Source organism: Serinus canaria, chromosome 10 (genome assembly GCF_022539315.1).
Source record: "Serinus canaria isolate serCan28SL12 chromosome 10, serCan2020, whole genome shotgun sequence".
Lineage (NCBI taxonomy): Eukaryota > Metazoa > Chordata > Aves > Passeriformes > Fringillidae > Serinus > Serinus canaria.
Window position 1 is genome coordinate 3,283,520 of NC_066324.1, and position 20,819 is coordinate 3,304,338.

A 20,819-nucleotide genomic window follows, 5' to 3' on the forward strand; every position below is an offset into this window, starting at 1 on the left:
AAAAACAGAATTACAACAATAATACAACTTGAAAACTGCTACTGACCTTGTCATAATGTGTGCAGGTATTTCCAGAGCCGGGAGCAAATCAAGCTGATGCTTTAACACAGCATCCCCCCAGCGATGCCCAATTCAGCTGTTAATTCCTGGGACTGATTACCACCCACCTCTGCTCCAGCACCAGCACAGCTCCTGCAGTGGCCACTGGATGGAATGGCTGGCTGCTGCTTTGTCTGAATTAACTACCACAGGTTAGCCTTGACAGATATTTTCATCTCCCTGTCCCATTAGAGCGAAATCCAAGCCTCTGGTGCAGAGGATGTGGGGATGGGGGTGGGCAGGGAGGCTGAGCTCAGACATTAATTCCTCAACAGCACCAGATGGCTGCAGCTAACCCTCACCAGCTTAATCTTTTGCCATTTCCACTTCTGAGTGTTGCCACTGCACAGCTGAAAAACGGGACAGGGATGAGGTTGAAGATGTGCAGAATTTTTAAAGGCAGCACCTCCAAGCACTCCGGAACTCACCGGGGTCACTGAATGTTTTTCAGTACTGCTCCACAAAAGCTCTGCCCAGCTGGTTTGCAAAATTAATGGAAAGCCATGTTATTTGTGAGTCTGCAACAGATTCATGCATTCTGGGCTGCTTTGGAAAACTTCTGGCTAACAAACTGAGCAGCAGCCAACAGGAAGCCTCCAGTGATTTCAAAGGATGATGGATCTGCCCTAAATTGCACTTTCCTATTAGATGGGTAAGAAAAATATAAAAATATTTCAGTCCTCTGGAAATTTTCGAGATACTGAGAAATCCCATCCCAAACAAGGAAGAAAACCCTGGGTTCTTCAATAAAAATTAAAGAAATAAAATTTTCAGTTAGCCCTAGTGGGTAAAAATGCTTTATGAAGCAAAGGTATCTTTTGGGTTCCTTCTCTAATTAGCTGACACTTCAAGGTTTCATTAAAAAAAAAAAGTTTGAAGATTTGTTCATTCATTTCTCAGAAGATAAAGCCACAGACCAAGATCTCTTGTGCCCCCCATCTGCCCACATTGCCAGAAGCTGCCTCAAAACCATCCTGCAGCAAGAAGCCAGTGATCTGCTTTGCCTTTTCTCAGATTTAGGTGAAATACATGTGGCTCCACCAATTCTGCTTTAAAATGGTCCTGCCAGGATCCAAAAATGGCCAGAACTACCAATAAATGCCCCTGTTCTCAGACACTGGGAACAAGGTGGTTTATCTGGGAGGTTCCAAATCCCCACAGAGAGCCTGTGCCAGAACTGGGTCATGGCCCCTCTGACCCTAATTAATATTTCCCACAAGTGGGATGTGCCAGCTTCTCAGGACAGTGGGAGCCCTCCACACACTCTTTCTGCCCATTTCCTGTGGTTCCATTTCCCCCAAACATCCATTACTTCAGCTAATTAAAGGAGTGGCTCTGCACTGAGCTCTGCACTGAGCTCTGCCTGCCAAAGGCACTGGAAAAGATGATGTGCTGAGCACAAAAGCCACCCACATCTACAACAGAGCTCACAATCAATGCTCACTGCCCCAAAAGGAGACTTAAAGCCCCAAAAGAAACCAGATATGGAACACAGAGGAATGCTTCAAAGGCAAAAACCCAGCACTGAAGGGATCTTTTTCACTATTACTGCAGATTGTGGAAGCATTTTGAAGTTGTTTACATGGCAGCACCACACAGGCACCGGGCTGATCTGCACTGAACATTTCCCAGCCAGCACCAAGGGCACACTGACAATTTTAGGTACAGTTGTGTAAAGTGAACAATTATCACCAGAATCACTGGAAATTTTCTATTTATAACACTTTTAACCTGCAAGTTAAAAAAGCATTTGGTAATGCAAATTTGAAAGGAAAATATTAAGTCCCGGGTGGAAAAATGCTCTGGATTGCTGCCTTTTCTCTGGGCTCCAGGACAGAGTTATGAGAAACAGACGCCTCCAAAGGCTTTAGCTCCACACTTACACAATCATTTCTTCATCACCCAGGACAATGAGGGAAGGGGGAACAGAAAAGCCTCAAATCCTGGTAACACTGGGACTCAGCAGTATCTGGGCAGGCTCCTGCATTTGTGTGTGCACCTCCCAAATTCCCGGGACTCTGAGAATTGTTTGTGTTGTCCAAGAAGTTAGAATGGAACTGAGCTGGTTTTTCTTTGCTGAAGTGCAAAAGAGGCTGCACAAAGGCATTACAAGGCAATGGGGTCAGAGAGAGCACAAGGAATTACACTGGAATATGAGTTTCAGAACAAATGGAATGTGAGTGTCAGAACAAACCCTCATGGCACTGTGCAAACCAGGCTGGAAAGTGGAAAATAGCTCCAGGGTCACTAATGATACCTGCAGCTATCCATGGAAAGGAAACAAGGGATTGGGACATGGCTCTGCTCAGCAAGAGGACAGGATGGTCCCCACTGGCTGGGTGTGAAGAGCAGCTCCACTTCCACTGCTCTGGGCTGTACCTGGTGGGTGAGGAGCAGGATTCCCTCTGGGCAGGGAAGGAATAGGGCAGGGATGTCCTCCAGCAAGCACAGGGCAAAGACTGGCTCTCACAGAGGGTGGGAATACCCCCAAGGCTCCAGCAATGCCCTCTCTGGGGTGCAAAGGACCAGCAAAGCCCAAAGAGAACAGTGATGCTGTCACTTCCACCCCCAAAGAGAAGCTATTGAGAGCTCCAAATGGCCAGAGAGTTGCTGTATTGAAAATACAAATGACTCAGCTCTGGAGTGAAAGTTTCTATTTTTGTCTTTTGGCCTCAGTGATTTGGTTCCCATCCTACAGCTTGAATCATTCAGAAATGTGCTTCTGCAGGCAAGGCCAGCTATGCCACTCTTGCTTTCCAAATTTTAAATTGGAAGATATACATTAAGCATGCAGAAGCATGACAACACTTTTGGATTTTCTTTGGGTTCGTTTCCAGGCAAGGCTGGAAATGGAGGATTGTTAAATGATGAAAAGTGACTCCAGTGAGACCATTCCTGTCCAACTGAATCAAATATTACAGCCATGAAACCAAACCAAGACTGGACTTCATCTGAAACTTCACAAAATAAAATTTCATGGCTAACTTTCTTCTGAACTTTTTCTCTAACATTCAAGCTTTCATCAGAAGGGAAAAAATCCCACCCACCAACATTTTCTCTCTCTTTCAAAGAATTAATTTGCTCAAAATTCTTCTTCTAAAAAAATGAAAACATTAATTATTCACCTTGGGGAAGCACCACCTCATGGCCAGCTCACTTTTGCTGCTCACACACATATTTAAAATTTTGCTTCTAGCCCCAGCTGTGAGAGGATTGCTGGGTGTGAGTGAGAGGAAAATGGGCCCAAGGTCTCTGCTCAGGTCTCTTCTTAGCATAAATCTTCTACCACCAAAGACACATCCAGAGATCCCACACCTTCTCTGAGTTGGAAAAAGTAGTTCTTAAGCTTGTGTTTCACTTTCACAACACATGTAAACACCTTCCCCAGTGGAAAACCCATTTAGAGCACTGCAACCCCACTGCTGGTCAAAACCAAGAGCACAAAACCAGCCAAAATCTGTCTCTCCAGAAAGACATAAGGTGCAGGAGTGTGACACCAGGACACTGATCCACACATTCCTTCCAGCTACTTTGACTGAAGTTTGAAGAATGAAAAAATATTTTTATTAAAAGACTGATAGGTTCAGGAGACACATCTAAAGGAAGAAGGCTTTCAAGAGATTTGAGGGGGCAAACATCCCACACAGCAAAATCCAAGCTTAGCTCATGTTAGACACAGTTCAGTGAGCTTCTTTACTGTGCCTGCTTGACTAATAAAATACTCCTTGCTACCCCCACTTCTCATTTATCACTAAGACAACCACTCTGGATCAGTTGAAGTGAAAGCGTTGCAAGCAGAGAAAAAGAAAATGAAATCAAGACATTTTATATGGTTGGCATGAGGAGACTTGAAGGGACAATTTGGCAACAGCAGAGCCAAGGGAAGTGCAGAGCTGGGAAGAGCTTCAGGACAAAAGGGATGGATGGGTTAGTCTGGAAAAGAAAACAATCTAAACAAAACAGTGAAGGAAGGGGGGCTTCACTCCAGCTTCTACTGAACTCAGTGTGAGCACTTCCCACTTCTGACTGCTCTCCCAAGGAGTCAGGGAAGATCCTGGTTTCCAGGACAGTCTCAGAGGGAGGATTACATGAACAGCTGTGGCTGCAGCAGAAGAGAAACCTGATGGAAAGTCTTCTGCTGTTGGCCCAGACAGCCACCAAAGCTTCAATGGGGCTACCAAAAAACCCATAAAACCTTCCCCTACTTGTGACAAAACCTGCAAGTGGCAGAAATGCCTGCTTTTGCAGGGAGGTATTCTGTCCTCCCGGGAATATCAGCACCCATTTCAGTGAAGGGAGGACAAGGACTCTGCCTGGGAGGTTCCCATGCCCACACTGTGACCCTGCTGCAGCTCACAGCATTTCGGGATGTCTGCTGCAAGGCAGAGACAGCAAAATGAGGAAGGGCAGAGTTCATCCCCTTCCCACCAACCTTTGACTAACTCTCATCCATTGCATCCAAGAATCTGGTCCTATCCATACAAATGGCTTTGATTTGGCAGCTTTTATTCCCACCCTGCCACTGTGAGAAAGGTCCAAGGTGCAAAGCATGGGAGAATTATGACCAGGATTACAAGCTCACTTAAGGAGCCAGGCTTTTTGTTTTTCAGGCCATGTATGAGAGCTGAAAAGGGATCCTGTCCATTAGTGTTGTAAAAAAAAAATTAAAATGTTCCTGTTTGATGCAAAAATAAAAGCATTTTCAAAGGCTCTTTGATGTGAAAGACAGCAAGACGTGCAGGCAGATTCTGGAGGAGGTCTTGTCTTCAGCAATTACCAGCACTCTTTTTGAATCTACTCCCCAGACAGAACTTTTATATGAAGGAGATAATCACACTGCAGAGTGTATCAGCTCTAAACCTTGTGGCTTTTCAATTAAGCAGCAATAACCTCCAGTCCAAAAACTCCTTAACCAAGACAGGAATAAAACAAACAACCCCCAAAACCAATTAACTGCAGGTGAAGCAGTTCCAAAGACATACTTGCTTTTAAAGGACTGCATTTTGAGCTCTTCTCGGGTAGCCATGCCAGTTTTCCAAGCAATATTTTGATCATTAAAACAAGAAGTGATGCAATTTCCACAGTGACCACAAACATACCAAGAATATTTGAGCTAAATTTATCCAGACTTCTTGTTTGAGTCACTGCTTTGGTTCGTTATTTTTCCATGATTTTCAGCTATGCACAGAGAGGAGCTGGGGACAGCCTGGGACTGAGTTTTTCCCCCCAGCAGTATCTGAAATGCCAACCTTTTTGCCTGGGAGCCACACACTGACTATCAGAGAGTAAAGGAGCTGCTCCTCCAGCTCCCAGCCCCAGGTCCCAGCTCCTTCCCACCCACCTCCTTCCTCCCACTCTTCCTGTGGCACCCTGACCCTTTCCCTCACCCCTGGGTGACTCTGATGGGGCTTGTCTTTGCAGATGAGAAGTTCCTGAAGCTCTCCAGTTGGAGAGGGAGAGCCAAAACAGAGAGGATGTGCCCCAGGTTTCCCACTGTGCATCTCCATGGCAGACCCCAAGTGCTGCCAGCAACACAAACTGTCTGTCTGTCCCTCTGAGTCCCTCTGACTGCAGAAGGGCTTTTGGAAGGGCGAGAGCCTTTCCTAAAACTTAAAGGCTTTTTAAACAGGTCCCCTAAAGTGAGGGCAAGGCACAAATTAAAAATCATGGAGACACTCATGTTGTGAAAATATCAGCAGTTTACATAAAAGAGCTGCTGCTGTGGTGATACATAATCATGCAAATAAGCAATTGCTGACCCACTAATGAGCACACAGACTTGGATTAAGGGAAGGAATTAAATATCAGCCTGACTTGATGTAAAATCTGAAACAGAACCTATTAAGAGACAGACTCCATGGCTGAGTCACCATCCCTGGGGGGGTTTAAAAGCTGTGTGGATGTGGCACTTGGGGACACGGTTTAATGGTGGGCTTGGCACTGCTGGGGGAACAGTTGCACTTAGTGACCTTCAAGGTCTTTTCCAGCCTTAAAAATTCCACGATTCTATGATTTTATGGAGCAGATTGGGAGTTGAATGGTATAAAATCCATCTCTCCCTCCTATCTGCAAGGCAAACAGCTCCTCCCAGCTCACTGCCTTCTGCAAGCACAGCCCTGACAGCCCCATTATTGATCAGAGCAGTGAAAAACAAACAAACCACAGATTTAATGCTGTAAGGATCCCTGAAGATCCCATTATGTCAGTGCAAAGAATTTAATGGGTTTTGGATAAGGCCCCCATAGGCTCTGGGGAGGATAAAACCCCATAATTCATAGCATTTTCTTAATGCAAGTGTAAAATCCCCTGCAACATCTCTGTCAAAACACTACATCAATTACAGCCCTGGTAAAGGCTGAGTTGGTGTGAACACTATCAATTGCTTTTTTCCCACTGAAACAGAGGACAGCAGCTCCATGACCCCAGAATCAACCCTCACCTGAAAGCTCCCTCATAAATCACACCTCAGGAACATTGTAAAGAACTCCCTGTGTACAAGTGCTAAGGGCAAAGGATTTTCTTTGCTACCTTATCACCTTATCTTTGTTTTTTTCCAGGCTTCTTGATAGAGCTGTCATAAGTTACATTTCCATGTAATACACCACAAATAATTTTAACATGAAGGTGTAAAAATAAAGCTGTAAAGCAGCAGATAATTCCAGATGCAGCTCAGCTGAAGACCAATGCTTTACTGCTGCCTGTAAATCAAACTGGCTCTCAGGTCAGACTCTCTGCTCAATTAACTTCCCCAAGGTCTTTACTGCACCACTGGCTCTCCCAGCAGCTCTGCCCTCCTTGACACAGCCCTCAAGTTCAAGAGCAGGCTGGCTTTAATGGTTTTTGTCAGGAAAATTGTAAATGCCTCTTGGTTTGGAGGGATGTTGTAACACCCAGCTCTGCACAGGAGGGCAGGTTTAACCACAGGCATGTTCAGCTGCAGACCAGCCTTCTGCAGGAGCCCTCGGCCCCTTGTGAGATTTCACCACTTCTGTATGAAGAGTTTATTTAAATATTTAAAAATACAAGCCTATTACAGCCTTACTGGTGTACTTCCTATTCCTGCTGAGCATTTCCTACTTCTCCTTCTGCAGGGCACTCTGCAGTGAGACTGACTCACACAGAAAACCTGCTCTATTTTCTGGTTTTTAGCTCTTAGGAACCCTTTCAGTTTGCTGTTTGGACTTGAATTTACTCACAGCTTAACGAGCAGGAAGAAAACCAGCAAACCTTCCAGGCTGACTTAGTGTGATTATGGAGAACTTCACACAGAGACTGACACACTCTGCAGCTCTCCAGGGCTCTGTGTGCTCACTTCACCTCCCAGATCCTCTTCCTGTCCTTCTCACCCCACACTGTCACAAAACACCCAGGGTAATGTTACTGCAGGGGGATGTGTGGATGGCAGAACAGGACAGAAGCTGTGAGCACTTTCTCCCTGTTATTCAGCACAGCATGCCCCAAGGCCCAGCTGCTGGCCCTGTCCCCACACACAGCTGATGGGAAGGTTTTAAGGTTTACATGGGGATTTCATGAGGAACAAACTGGTATCAGTGGTGCTGATTTTCCTTTCCACCTCTATTCAGCAGGAAAGATTTTTAAATTAAGTTATTCACACTGTCAGTTCCTGCCCTTCACATTTAAGGCAACAACAGTGAGGAAATCATAGAATCAGTGAGCAGGCTGAGCTGGAAGGGATCATCAGGACCAGTAAGTCCACCTCTGCACATATCCTGCCCTGATGCCAACCAGGAGCAAAGCTGGAGGCACAAAGTGTGTCCCAGGAGGATAAACTGCTCCATTTGCTCTTGGCCAACCCTGAACTGTCACCACCCAAACTGCTGTGAAACTTTCCCTATAAAACTGCACTTGCTCCTGAGCAGTCCCTCTTGTTAAAGGACCCCTTGACTTTTCCAGTTCAAGCCTTGCTCACACCAGAGCCTTTCCCAGGATTCAGGAAGCAGCAGGGCAGGCAGCAGCTTTCCCTGTGACTCAGATATGAGCTGAGCCATGGGTGGGGTTGCAAAGGTCACTGCCATTGTGGGCAGATTCCTTCTGATCAAACAGAAAGCCCTGTGAGCTGCAGGGTCACCACAGCAAAGTCACCAAATTAGAATGGATTTGCCTCAAAAGAAGTTGTGAAGGTGCATTTAGTTAATACCTGCAAAGCTACTGGAAAGTTTCAGGCAGCTCTCCTTGGCACTGTTGTCCCTAATTATGCAATGTTAGACACCTTCCACCATAACATCCCTCTTCAGGACTCATTTCTAGATTTAGCAGGAGAGAGGAGACACCCTCTGGCATGTCTGAAGGATAATTCAATCCCACCTCTGAGACACACACCAGTGGCATATGAATGCTCTGTGACTTTGACTGAAATTCCCACTAAGAAGGAGATAAGCTTTTTAACAGAAGTACCCTTATGTTTCAGAAGACAATGACTGTTCTACACCTCTGAGGAACTCCTAGAAAACCATGCAAGAATTAAATCCTAGCTATGAAGTTTTGTAAGATTCAAAGAAATCAATCAGCCCACAGAAAGGGGATGAATCTTTATGCTGTTCTACACATTCATAAAGTGATGCCTTTGAGCTTCCATTGTACTTCCTACAAAATTCACATCATATCACCTCCTCTGGATTATGCAGAGCTCTTTAACCAAGTTTTAAAAACCTGTACTTCATGAGAGACTGCAGCCACCCACATACCCCTGCTCAGTTTCTTTTAATTAGGACAAGATGAACAAATCCAGGAGAGGGGAAGCAGGGTTTGAGGAAGCAAGGGAGATGCTGAGTGCACCCACAAGGGAGCCTCATCCTGTGCTCTGGTGACAAATCCCCTCTGAGGGCTTGGTCAGCACCACCAAGTCAAGCCCAGCACCATCCCCAGAGGGCAGAGAGGGTCCAGGTCTGAAACACAGCTCAGCCACTCCTGGGGAAAGCTGGCATCCTGCTGGGATGCAGGGAAATCACTGGAAACCAGGAGGAGCAGCAGAGGAGACACCTGAGCAAGGTGAGCCCCTGCACTCTATGTCACATTTTCTAACAAGGATGTGATTTTCTCCACATACAATTGGCCAGGGCTTTATAGCTGCCAGGGAAAAAACCTAAAGAATCCTAAAGCCTCAGATAATGAAGGTGCACAAGGACCTGCTGGAAGGTGCCTCCAGCCCTGCTGATCCAGCTGGCCCACCCCAGAGCCCCTGGCACCACCGTGCTCTGGTTAAATCCCCCACAGCCACAAGCCAGTCCCTCCTGCCTGAAAAAGAAAAAGTCTCCAAGCTCTGAGCACTAATGAGATCGTCAGCATAAAATAAATTATTCGGAATCTCACTCCCCTTCCCAGCAGCTCCCGATGAATGGGAGCAGGAGGCTGCATCCACATTGTTCCTCAGGGGCATAAACAATGGGTTGGCATGTGGAGGCTGAGTGAGTCACCGTGCTCCTGCTTCAGCCCTGTAATGGGATCCCAGCCAGAACAAGGACCAGTAACTTAGGGAGTGGACCAGTTAGCTAATGACAATCATTCTTGGCAGGACACAAACAATGAGTTTGAGCATGTACAATACCCTTATAAAGAGCAAATCCACCAAGGCAGTGCTGGTGCCTTGTACAGGGATCTCAAGCTTTACAAGGATCCCTTTCCCAGTCTTCCAGCACTGCAGACTATTTTAATACAACCCAAATTTATCCATATAGAACAGTCTACCACTGAGATTTGCATGCTTCCAGCTAACCAGTTTAACTGAATATAATTACATAACAGCAATGTGTAATAAAGTTCTCAGGAAAAAACCCTGAACTCAAGACAGAAAATATAACTATTCCACTTTCCACTTCATTATTCACTCCTACAATAATTTACTGTATCTTTAAAAAGAGAGAAAACTTGTCAGAGCACTACTGCAGAACAAAAATTTAGCAATTCTGAACAGTTGTGAACCGTTAGCGCAGATTAAAATTCTTCTCATGGTTTATAGCCTAGCATTCAAGTGGAGATAATCTCTACCAGGGAGAAACCCAGAAGACAGAATTTAAGAATTTTAAGAATATTCAATAACCAAGCGTTACAGAAAGGTACAATGCCAGTTACCAAAAGCAAGCAGGAAAATCAGCATCACAGAACAGGCAGAATACGTACGGAGAAAGGAAAGAGTTCCCAGAGCTCCCTGTGACGCTGGCGAGGAACGTCTTCAAACAAGACAAGGAGGCCTCTGAATAAACTATCAGGTTTTGCTTCATAGTTGCTGATAAAATCCAAAATAAGGCTGCAAAAACATTAGCTTCTGCTGGAGCCTGCTTACTCACTACAAAGCGTCAAACACACCTTCTTCCCACACTTGGAGCGCAGATGCTGCCTCCTAATGAAGCACTTGCTGCAAGGGGGGAACACCGTTACACAAGAACAGGAGGCTATTTCTTGCTGCAGAAACATAACTGGGGTTTGACTCAGAGAAAGGCAGCAGTGCCTGGGAGATGAGGGTTGCAGTGAGAGAAACCATCCAAAAATAATTTGCCTGCTCAGGGGAAAAAAAATTTAAAAAAAAATCACAGGAAGCAACCTGAAGCATATGTCCCTTCTAAAAGGGGAATTTCTTTATTACATAAACACAAACCTTCTAATCTAGCCCAACATAAAATCACTGCAAGCCATCGAATCGGGGCTGAGGGTAAAACTGGAGCAGGTTAATATCTGCTCAGGCTGAGAAGAGATGCTCTGATTTTAGCAGTTTTCATATCCTGAATACCCACTGCATCAGTGACTGGGAACATATTTGCATTCACACACTGAAAAAGCACAGATCTTGTAAAACATATTTAGGAACTGGTGAGACATGATACATATATTGACTAATTCCTTCGGCCTTTGGAGAACATCCCTCTTCAGGGAAATGCTATTCTTACCCCCTCCACAGCTCAACATCACCCTCCCTAGAAGTAAAATTCCTTGTTCTAGACTGTAGATTTTCAAAGATCAGGGCTCAAAAAACTTTCACATTTTTAAACTTCCTCAAAGCCCAGTGGCAGGTGGCTACTGAGTTCTCTTAGAACCTTTTGTTCCCAATGTGAAGAGGAAGGAAAGCAATCCTGCTGTTTACCATTGTGTGGATCCATGGTGCTCTCCCTGCAAACAGCGGATTCCTCCGTTCCCACACACCAGTACATTCTGGGTGGCAGTTGTGGAGGCCCCACAGACAAACTTTCCACAGCACTTCAGACTGAGCAGTGTTGTCAAGGCTGGATGATCCCCATCACATGAATGCAGGAGCAGAGGCTGCTAGTGGGCACCATCCTGAAGAAACATCATTTATTCTGTTTAAAAATAAACAACAAAACAAATTAATGATTCCCCTGTAGAAATGGTGACAGTTCATTCCTCTCCACTTTCAGCACAGTTGTCCAAATGTCACACTGCAGAAATACACTTATCATCCTGTAAATACAATTATTTTCATATTAGCTTTGTTAAGAGCATAACATGAATTAACACAGGGGACTACTACTACTAATTTCTGTGCTACAGAAAGATAATGTTCCTAATTTTTCACCACCAAAGCTGCTCAGTCTTTGGGCAGAGGACAAGGGGGTGGGCAGGGGTCACAGCTGCAGTTTCAGATTCTCCACAAGCTGGTGTAAAGGCAGACCATTGAAACCCTGCAGTGCAGCTGGAAAAATCCTAAATGCAACCTCAAAACCTCTCCCATCCACAAAGACAACCACAGCTCTCGTAAGACTGTGAGAAACTGAAAAACACTGATGTGGTTACTGAGATAATCCTCTGTAGAAAAGAGAAGAGGGCAAAGAGAAACACACCAGCTCCTGTCTCCTCTGCCCAGCCCTTTTTGAGAACTCTCCCACCCTGGAGGCATCAGGCTTCTTCACTCAGGGAGGCAAATCAGGCCCTTAGGAGCTATTAAAGGTTGGCTTCTTGTGAACTGCCTGGTATAACAGGCAGCAGAAAATTGCACAGCTCACTCTCCTGAGGCACTTCCAACTCCTTCCCTTTTCACAGCTGCACAGCCACCCCTTAACCTCTCTGTACAGAGGCTCAAACTCCTGGAGGATTTGTAGTGTTTGTCCAACCAGCATCAGAGCTCCTTCATTTTCTGCTTTCAGTTTCAGTCAGTGAACGCCTCTCAGATGTGACATGATGCACCTCAACTGACTCTTACTTGTTCTGCTCATGTCTGCTGTGTGATGATGAAGCTCTGATTTGAGGCTGTAGCTCAGCAAAGCTCATCACCCACCTCCCACTCCAGCCAGCAAGGCCAGAGACCTTGCCTGACTCTCTCTGAGCAGAGCTGGCTTCCTGAACTGGGATCAAAAGCCAAGGGAATATAGAAATATGCTGATCCATCATCCCTACCCAGGAAGCTTTCTGCTCCTCCCTCCTTACACTGCACTTCAACCACCAGCCAACAACACTAAAAATCACTGCATCCTATTTCAGTTGTTTCTAGGCAAATATTTGAATTTTAGGTGCATTCAGCTTCTGCTGACCCTGACTTTGCAGTGCCTGGCAGCAGGAACAAAGACTGGCACCCTTGTGCCTCAGTCTGGGCTCTGGATGCTGTAGGAGGCTGAGATGGAAGTGATCCCTAATCCCAGATCCAAGCCCAGAAACTGATGAATTGCACTGTTGTTGGTGGAATTGCACAACTGTTGGTGGAGGACTGAATTCTGCCCTGGAACTGGTGCTGGTGCTGGGCCCCACCAGACTCAGCTTCTCTCCTGGCCTCAGCTTCCCTTGCCCACACTGGCAGGAGGAGCTGGGACCACACACCCCTCCATGCCACGGGTGGGACATGCCAGGCAGAGGGGTCAGGGAAGCTCTCACAGCTCCCCAGAGCCAACCAGGATATTAACTCAGGCAGCGGAGGGGATGTGATGCTTCCAGCAGCTGCCTGCCCAGTGCCCTCAATGCACTGAGCAGCTCCAGGGAGGGTAAACACTTCCCCATGCACACTCTGGCCCACCAGCCCTGCAGCAGATGATGGTTCTGTGGCACTTCTTTACCCTGACAAGGGGACAAACCATGTGCACCCACAGCAACTGTACAAGAAACACTCAGTGGGGGTCAGCCTGGACCCCTGAGGCTTGAAAACCACTCCTGATTTGTATCTCTCTACTCAGCCTATTTTCCAGGCTGAAACTTTCCCCGTATAAAGTAAAATTAAAAATAACTTTTAGGAAAAATAGTGGTGTGGTTCTGGTAATCTGTTCCTTTAACTGCAATTAACTGAATGCTGTAGCCACGTGTATTACTGCCATACAGTGCCCAGGTAAGCAGGATTTCTGTATTTCACGGCCTTTTTGTATATAATTTTTAAAAACCCTACAGAGCTTTACGTTCAGGAAGTTGCATACAACTGTAACACGTGCAAACACCATGATTTCATTTGATTTAGGCAGTCTATGTGCTCATTGGGAAGGAGAGGGACCATGCAGAACACACCACCTGAACAGGTGTAAATGGGATTTTCCTCCCATTTCTCCCATTCCCAGTCCTGACACCGGCTAGTGCCCACACCTGAACCGCCCCCTCCTCTCCACTTCCCCATCCCGCCCAGCCTGACCCTGTGCATGGTGCCTGAAAGCAGCCGGGCCCCCAGAAACATCACGGCTTGCCCAAAATCCCTTCCTAATTCATAAAAAAACCTTGCTAAAACTTCAGTACTCTACCCAAACCACCTGTTGATTGTGACAATCCCACCTGCGGATCGCCACGGGTCTGAGCGACCCAGGGACAGGAGGGAAGGCGCTGGGGCTCCCCTGCCCGCTGTCGATAGCGAACCTGGGGCCGAGGTGCCGGCCCAGGAATCCGCATCCTTCGTCCCCGGGTGAGCAGCGAGCACCAAACCATCCCCTTCTCCACACCCCGGCCGGCTGGGGGGACAGCAGGCGCTACACGCCGTTTTGGGGGGGTCTCTGAAGCCTTCCCAGCCGCTTTCCAGCCCCCGGGTGAGGCGGCTCCTCACAGCGAGTCCCGCCGCTCTCCGGCCCCGCCGGGCGGGGCGGCCGCGCTCCCGTCCGCAAAGTTCCCTCCGAACTTTCATTTTCTTTAAAAACAAACTCGTTTTCCCCCTCATTTCCACCTGAAACGCCCCAGCAGCCCCCCACACCGACTGCCCTGGCGGCGGGGCAGGTGCCCGAGAAGCGGCAGCAAAGCCACGGTACCTCAGCGTCCCGGGCCGGCGCTCCCGCCGCCGCCGCCGCCGCCTCCTCCTCGTCCGGCGCCGCCCGCACGCCTCGCTCCGCGGCCCGGGAGCAGGAGGGAGCCGGCAGCAAAGGCACAGCGGCTCCTCCTCCGGCCCCCGGCCCTGCGGCCAAGGGCGAGTCCCCCTGGCCTGCCCCGAGGGCAGGGCTGGCCCGCAGGAGGAAGAGGATGGAGCTCCTTCCCCAGACCCGACCCACACGCCCGCCCGCCCCCGGGCAGCCCTTAGGCTCCGAGGTTTGAGTTCTTTAGGAAAAGCCAGCTTGAGAGCTGCGGTGGCTGGAGCAAGAGCGCTCCCGCAGCGCTGCCCATGGTCCCGGCAGGGCCCGGCCTTACCGCGGCTCAGCTCCCGGCACAGCTGCACTTTGGAAGTTGCTCCTTCCCCGGATCGCGGCGGGTTCGGTCCTCGCTGGAAGAGCAGGGCGAGGTTGCCCCCTCTCTTCGGAAGGAGTCGGATGTTGGTGTGCGCAGCCCTTCCCCAGACTGACCCATTCCTCTCCAGGAGCCTCTGACAAGCCAGGGATTGCTCCGTTTCCCCCACTCGTCGGACCAACTAAGAAAAAACCTCAAACATTTCTGCGTGCCTTTTGCTTTGCTGTTCGTACCATTCAGTAAATTAAACACGGAACCTAGCAATGGGTCACTGATGGTCACTTGGGGTGGATGTGCATTCACAGAAGGGCTGCGGCAGCCTGAGATTTGCCTGGGGTCTCCTTTGGGTGATTGTGGAGACACAGATGGGTGTCCTTCCCTGTGGTCAGGTCCCCATCAATCTGCGTCCAGTTGCAGCCATAGGTAGAGAGCAAGAACGTAGCAACCCTATTGTTTTCTGTCTTTTAACGCAGCTAAAAATCAGTGTTACCTGTTTTCAGCACCTTTCCACCTCTTACCCAGCCTGCTCCCTTTTATGCCTCACAGCCCAGCTCTTACCCAGACCTTTCTTACACCATTTTTAGCACAGTGTTTGAAAACACCCTAAAATAACTCTTTTTCCTTTATTATGATGGAGCCTCTAATTTCCTCTAATTTACCCACATATTCAAGCTAATTTTCCCTTTTTCCCCTCCCCAAATCTCATCCCACTCTTCCTTAGGTCTCCATCAATTATGTCAATCACAGTAATGCCTTTGTATCTCCAGCCTTCCCTTTTCTGGAGTCTGAAAGCTTCTGAGTGATGCTGTCAGGGAGTGGAAAATTCAAGGAGTTTGGCTTGGCCTGTGTAGGGAGCCCAAAGGAATTTCTCACGCATCAGATGGGAAGAGAATTAAAAGACAATGGAATGTTCTTGCTCTGTATCTACATTGCAGATGAGAGAAATAAAACTGGGCTGGGAACACATTCAGCAGAGCCACGCTGGTGGTGGATGTGTCTCAAGGGGTTTAGGGAGCAGCCAGAGCAAGGCAGGAAGCCCCATCTGGCTGCAGGAGCCACAGTGTCTTGAAACACTTCATTTTGAGGCTCACCTCAGAAGGAAAAGAAGATCCATCCAGCTTTGTGCTTGCCCCTGCCAGCTGCAGCTCTGCTCTCCTGCCTCTGCTTATGGTAAATGGCACAGCTCAAGCTTTTATGTGAACGCTGACCACACTTAGCACTTTACTCTTAAAATTGCAAAAATTAATCCAAAAACTGGGGAAAAAAAAATTAATCCAAATTGCAAAAATTAATCCAAGTACAGATTCCCTCACAGTCTCCCAGTGAAATACTAAATCCTCAGATACACCTGTTTCACAAAGTTAAACATTTATTAGGAACAAGAACTATTACAAAAAAGATATCCATAGTCTAAATATATACATGAGGTTTAAACATAACATTTTCATGTACCTTTAGCTATAAAAATACATTAGATTAACTGTATCCTAATTTATAAATATAGTTCTTTTCTTTAAAAAAACAACTAGTATTCATATGAAAGCCTTACTGTGCAATGGAGGAATATATATACCCTCTAAGGGGTTATTTTAAAGTTAGTGTCTAGTGTTATATAACTTACAAAATTCAGTGTGTAGAGTCAAACCCTGATTTATACAATAAGAGATACATTGACTTTTTAAAAACTTGATAAGGGGAAAAAAGTGAAATATATATCATACATATAAAGTCAGAAGAGTAGGATTTTAAGAATTTCAGGTTATTTCAGTTTCCACCACTGTTTATCAAAAATACAGAGATACATCAAGATAAAACAGCCTTTTACTGTTTGCCTCACCTCTCTGCAGCCCAAGGAAACCCTCAGGTGGGCAAGAGTAAAATGTTTGTCTGAGAAGATGTTTGCACTCTTAAGTGTCTTACAAAAATAGAAACTTATTTACAATGATCCCATTTGGCCTTTCATGGGGAAGGGAGGACATTTTCATCACTGGATGGGGAGATTTACCTGCCTCACACCCCGTGGGAGCACAGGCTCCTGGTTACACTGTGGGAGGTATCTCACATCAGAAGTGAAGTGATGTTGAAGTGCAATTTCAACATTCACCAGCTAATAAGGAAGTTTAGGCTCATGCAAACTTTTTTCCTTACTTATCACCACCCACCTTCCTTCCTCCTCCAAAAAAAGCTCCACTCATGCAACAGAATTTGTTGCTGTCTGAACCTATCTGTGAGCAAAGGAAGGTACTGGGTAAATCCTGGCTTGCAGCAGAGAAGAGAGGTTAGACCTGCATTTCTGCTTCAAGCTCTGACATCTGGAGCAGCAATCCTTATCAGTGCTCCCTGGGGATCTGCTGATAAGCCATAAGGAACCTCAGTGGGTTTGTTCTCAGAGGACAATCCCAGGGGGATCAGCTGAACTTCCTAACAAGCTGTCACCACTAACTCCTGCAGACGTGGGACTGGCTGTGCCTTTGCCAGGGTTCTCCAGCAGAGTCAGGAGGAGGGAAAGCAGTGAGCCCAGGAACTGAAGATAGCCTGTGGCCTGTCATTCATCTCATGATAATTAATCTCAGAATAATGTCTGGGCATGCAAAGAAGTTACTGCAGGAGGTGCTAAGGCATGAGCTGGGTGTGATAGCCACTCCATGGACAGCTGGGAGCAAGGGACAATCCAAGGCAGTTTTCTCAGTGAAGGATCAGCTACTCTGTGCTGGCCATGGGATGACAGCACTCACAGGGACAATGGCTGTGAAGCTGCTGATAGACTAAAGTCCAGCCACAGCTTATTCCATGGTAATTGGCTTGTACACCCTTCTCTTTAGCACTCAAGGTGTGCTGGGGAGCACCTGCCTTTTCACACTGCACTTCCAGGAATGTATTTTAAGCTACATTCATACAGGATAAAGAAGCAGTGTGAAGAGCTAAATTTTACTCTCAAAGTAATAGTCCTGGCTCAAAAAACAAAGAGATGTTCAAAAAGCCTGAAAGCTGCAGAGAAAGAGAGTACAGGACAGTTTCCTGCAGCTCTTCTGCTCCCTCCCCCAGATCAGGACTGGTATGGGGTATGTACCATGCTACATGCTCAGCATTCAACTCGGTGTCACCACAGTAAGTGCAGTGCAAAATCCTCTTGAGAAAAGTGCTGTAGTGAAGGTTTGAGATACCACTGTGACTCACTGGGAGCCAGAAGGGTCAGCAAGTCAGGAACTTGCATTTGCAGCATGTGGAGTGTGTGCACACCCAAACATCAGGTTCCAAGGACACTTGAAAGTCTGGCTCTGTTGGGTGACATAGTGGCCCCAAAGGAGTCCTCTAGAAAACTCCCACAAATCTCATTCAGGGCTAGAATATCACCAGGATGGAGAATGCATGTATCTTTAGAGAAACCATGATAGCTCTTTCAAAGAGAATTTCCTTACAGATCCTTCCATGAAAGCTTGCACTCCCATTCCCAACTCCAGCTGCAATCTTCACACAAACTCCACCAACTCCAGTCAAGCTGTTCTAACCCTTACCACTCGAGTCCATCTCTGCCAAGGGAAACCCAAGTGCCTCTGAAGCTATTTGCCAGTACCTTTGATGGTACCAGCAGTCTCTCTAGCATGCCAGTGATGTCCATGTCCTTCAGGGGTACAGCTGGGAAGCAGATGTCCTGCCAAAACTGTGACTGACCAGTTTTGAGTCACAGGGAGCAGGTAGTTGTACAGCCAGGGACTTGTGGGGTACAAGTGTGTACTGCCAGTGGGGTCAGTGAATCAGTTTTTGAAGAGCCAGTTGGCAAAATGGAGCCCAGCAGATTCAGTGTTTCTAGAGGAATAAAGACAGGTGTTTCCATTTTCCTTCCCACCCCTCCCCTCCCCCTTGCTCTGAACACATCCCCCATGTGTCACATTCAGAGTGTCAGCATTTTAGGCCTCCTGTTTTCATGGGCTCTTCTGGGAGAGTTTAATGGTGACTGTTTTCACTTCGGTGTATTCTGCCAAAGCATACTCCCCACTGCAAAAGAAAAGAGGAGGAAAGGGACAAACAGTTGTTGGATGTTAATGTGTATTTCCCTGAGAGAAGAGAGTTGTACATGAAATGTGCATTTCTGACATCGGGTCATTAAAACCAGATCTGAACAATTTACACCAGCTGTCCACTTATCCCCCCACCTCTAATAACTACCAGGTACATGTACATAAGTACATACAATTACACCCTGTTGTGAGAGAAACACAGAATACTTTGGACACTGTAACCCACAAGATAACACATGTGACTCTGCCTGTGCAAACTGAGTGCTGCTGTGAGAAGCCATACAAGAGACAGCCACGTACACACAGCTATTGGTGCTTAGACAGCAATTAAAGTTAGTTTTGCACCTAAAAAAAGCTTCTATCTGCAAGATGCCATGTCATCAGGAGGGCACAGTTGCTCCAGAAATGCATATTGATGAGAGAGCCCACCACTGCATTATGTCTTGGGTGGTGATAACTGGCTCTGTTCCCATGCCCTTTCCCATGGGAAACCTCTGACATCCTTTAATTATCCAGGCAGTCAGGCAAAGCAAACCATAAGGTCTCAATATATATCTATGTCCCATTTGAGGATTAATTTATTTGCTGTGCCTAGCAAATGAGGCACCTGAATGTCTCAGAACAGAGATGTACCAGAACAGTCACTGGAAATGGTTTCTGGGATTAAATCTGGCTTGTGAAAAAAAAGGTGTGTTAGATTCCTCTGAGGAGTCTGCTGAATGGTCTAAGAAAACCTGTCTCCTATACAAGAAGAAAATTAAGATTTAAGACAATGTCTCAGCTCTGTGTCTAACTCATGAAGTGACCTTGGTTCAAAAATTTCAGCTTTAGTAACTATTAAGAGCTGAAGTGTCTGGTAGCCCCTCTGTAAAAGGCCAGGCTGGGGAAGAGGGACTGAGAGTTCCTGTGTAATTTAGCAGCAGCCTTGGAAAGTGGGATGGAGAATGATTTGAGAGATCAGTCCTTCCCATGTGAACAAGAACCAATGATAAGCAGCCAAGAGAGGCACAGACACCGCTATGGAAAGATGGAGCAAGTTTGGGGTGGATACCAGTGTCCCCAGCTATGTTGCCATACTTCTCCCTTCATCTAAAAAATCTAACTAGTATGGAAAAATGCTTCCAAGTGGACTTGACTGAACTAGAGCTATTAAAAGCTTATAAAGCAGATGAAGGTGCTCCTAAAGGAAAGCTTTACATCCACGCTCTACTGGCTTAGCACCTCCCTGTGGGGCATGCTGCAAGCCTGATTAAACTTTAAAAGCAAATTCAACAGTGTTTTCACAGTCACAAATGTTATTGCATTCACCACCCACACAGAAACAAAATACTGAGCAAAACTTACAGTTCTCTGCCATTGCCTGACATTTTAAAGCCACCAAAAGGAGCCTGAGCATAGAGCGCATTGTAACAGTTGATCCTACAATAAAAACATCAATTTTAAAAAGACAATTCAATACCAAGGAAAAGCAAGATGATGACAACAGCAAAAATACAATAAAATCTGAACTCTCTCTGTTTTCTCTGTCATGCACTTGAGAAATCAGATTGCAATAAAATCTTCTTTTGCTGCAGAAACAGAAAACATCTGAGTAGTTCTCAGTTTGACCTACATCTTGCTTCATATCCTCTAATGGCAAAGACATTCATGCTTGAGCTAGAATTTATGCCATGTTCAGAGTCATGATTAAAATAAATAGTTCAGGCTCTTCCCTAATTTATTAATTAACATTCTGAAATGAACATGGTTACTTAGAAAGCTCTCCAAACATTCACAATGGAGCCCCAGCATCCCATTCCAGGTATAGAAAACATTTGGACTGTATCAGACAATTGTGTCACAGTAATATAAAAGCACTGGGGCCATTTCAATGGATACTTGGCAGGAAAAGCTGATGAAGACACTTCCCCAGCACCTCAGTAAGATCAAATGACTGAAGGTCATGCAGCACAGGTATGGCTTGTGCTGGAAGTGTGCACCTCCATGTGTGTTCAGCACATGTATCCTTCAAAGACCAACATCCCATTTTTATGTAAATATTTGAGGCTGATTTTTCTGGTGCCGACTCTTAAAATTAACCCTCTGCATAAGAATCAGATACCAGATCAACTTCTTGCC

At 46.4% G+C, this 20,819-nt stretch overlaps 2 protein-coding genes across 3 annotated transcripts in view; both read right to left on the bottom strand.

Annotated features, from left to right (window-relative positions):
- Positions 1–14,840, bottom strand: part of LRRK1 (leucine rich repeat kinase 1) — a 73,673-nt gene extending 58,833 nt beyond the window's left edge. Inside the window, exons 1-2 of one of the 2 annotated variants that reach the window (XM_009090040.4) lie at positions 14,647–14,840; positions 11,195–11,408 (exon numbers count right to left, since the gene is read on the bottom strand). In XM_009090040.4, the coding sequence (XP_009088288.2) occupies positions 11,195–11,261 (67 nt within the window). In that variant the 5' untranslated portion in view covers positions 11,262–11,408; positions 14,647–14,840. Of the gene's footprint in view, positions 1–11,194; positions 11,409–14,273; positions 14,408–14,646 lie in introns of those variants that run through there. The other variant, XM_018913974.3, reaches the window with a different exon arrangement.
- Positions 14,841–16,053: 1,213 nt separating this feature from the next.
- Positions 16,054–20,819, bottom strand: part of ALDH1A3 (aldehyde dehydrogenase 1 family member A3) — a 33,481-nt gene continuing 28,715 nt past the window's right edge. Inside the window, exons 12-13 of the mRNA XM_030228618.2 lie at positions 20,046–20,120; positions 16,054–18,678 (exon numbers count right to left, since the gene is read on the bottom strand). Of these exons, the coding sequence (XP_030084478.2) occupies positions 18,606–18,678; positions 20,046–20,120 (148 nt within the window). The 3' untranslated portion in view covers positions 16,054–18,605. The remainder of the gene's footprint in view (positions 18,679–20,045; positions 20,121–20,819) is intronic.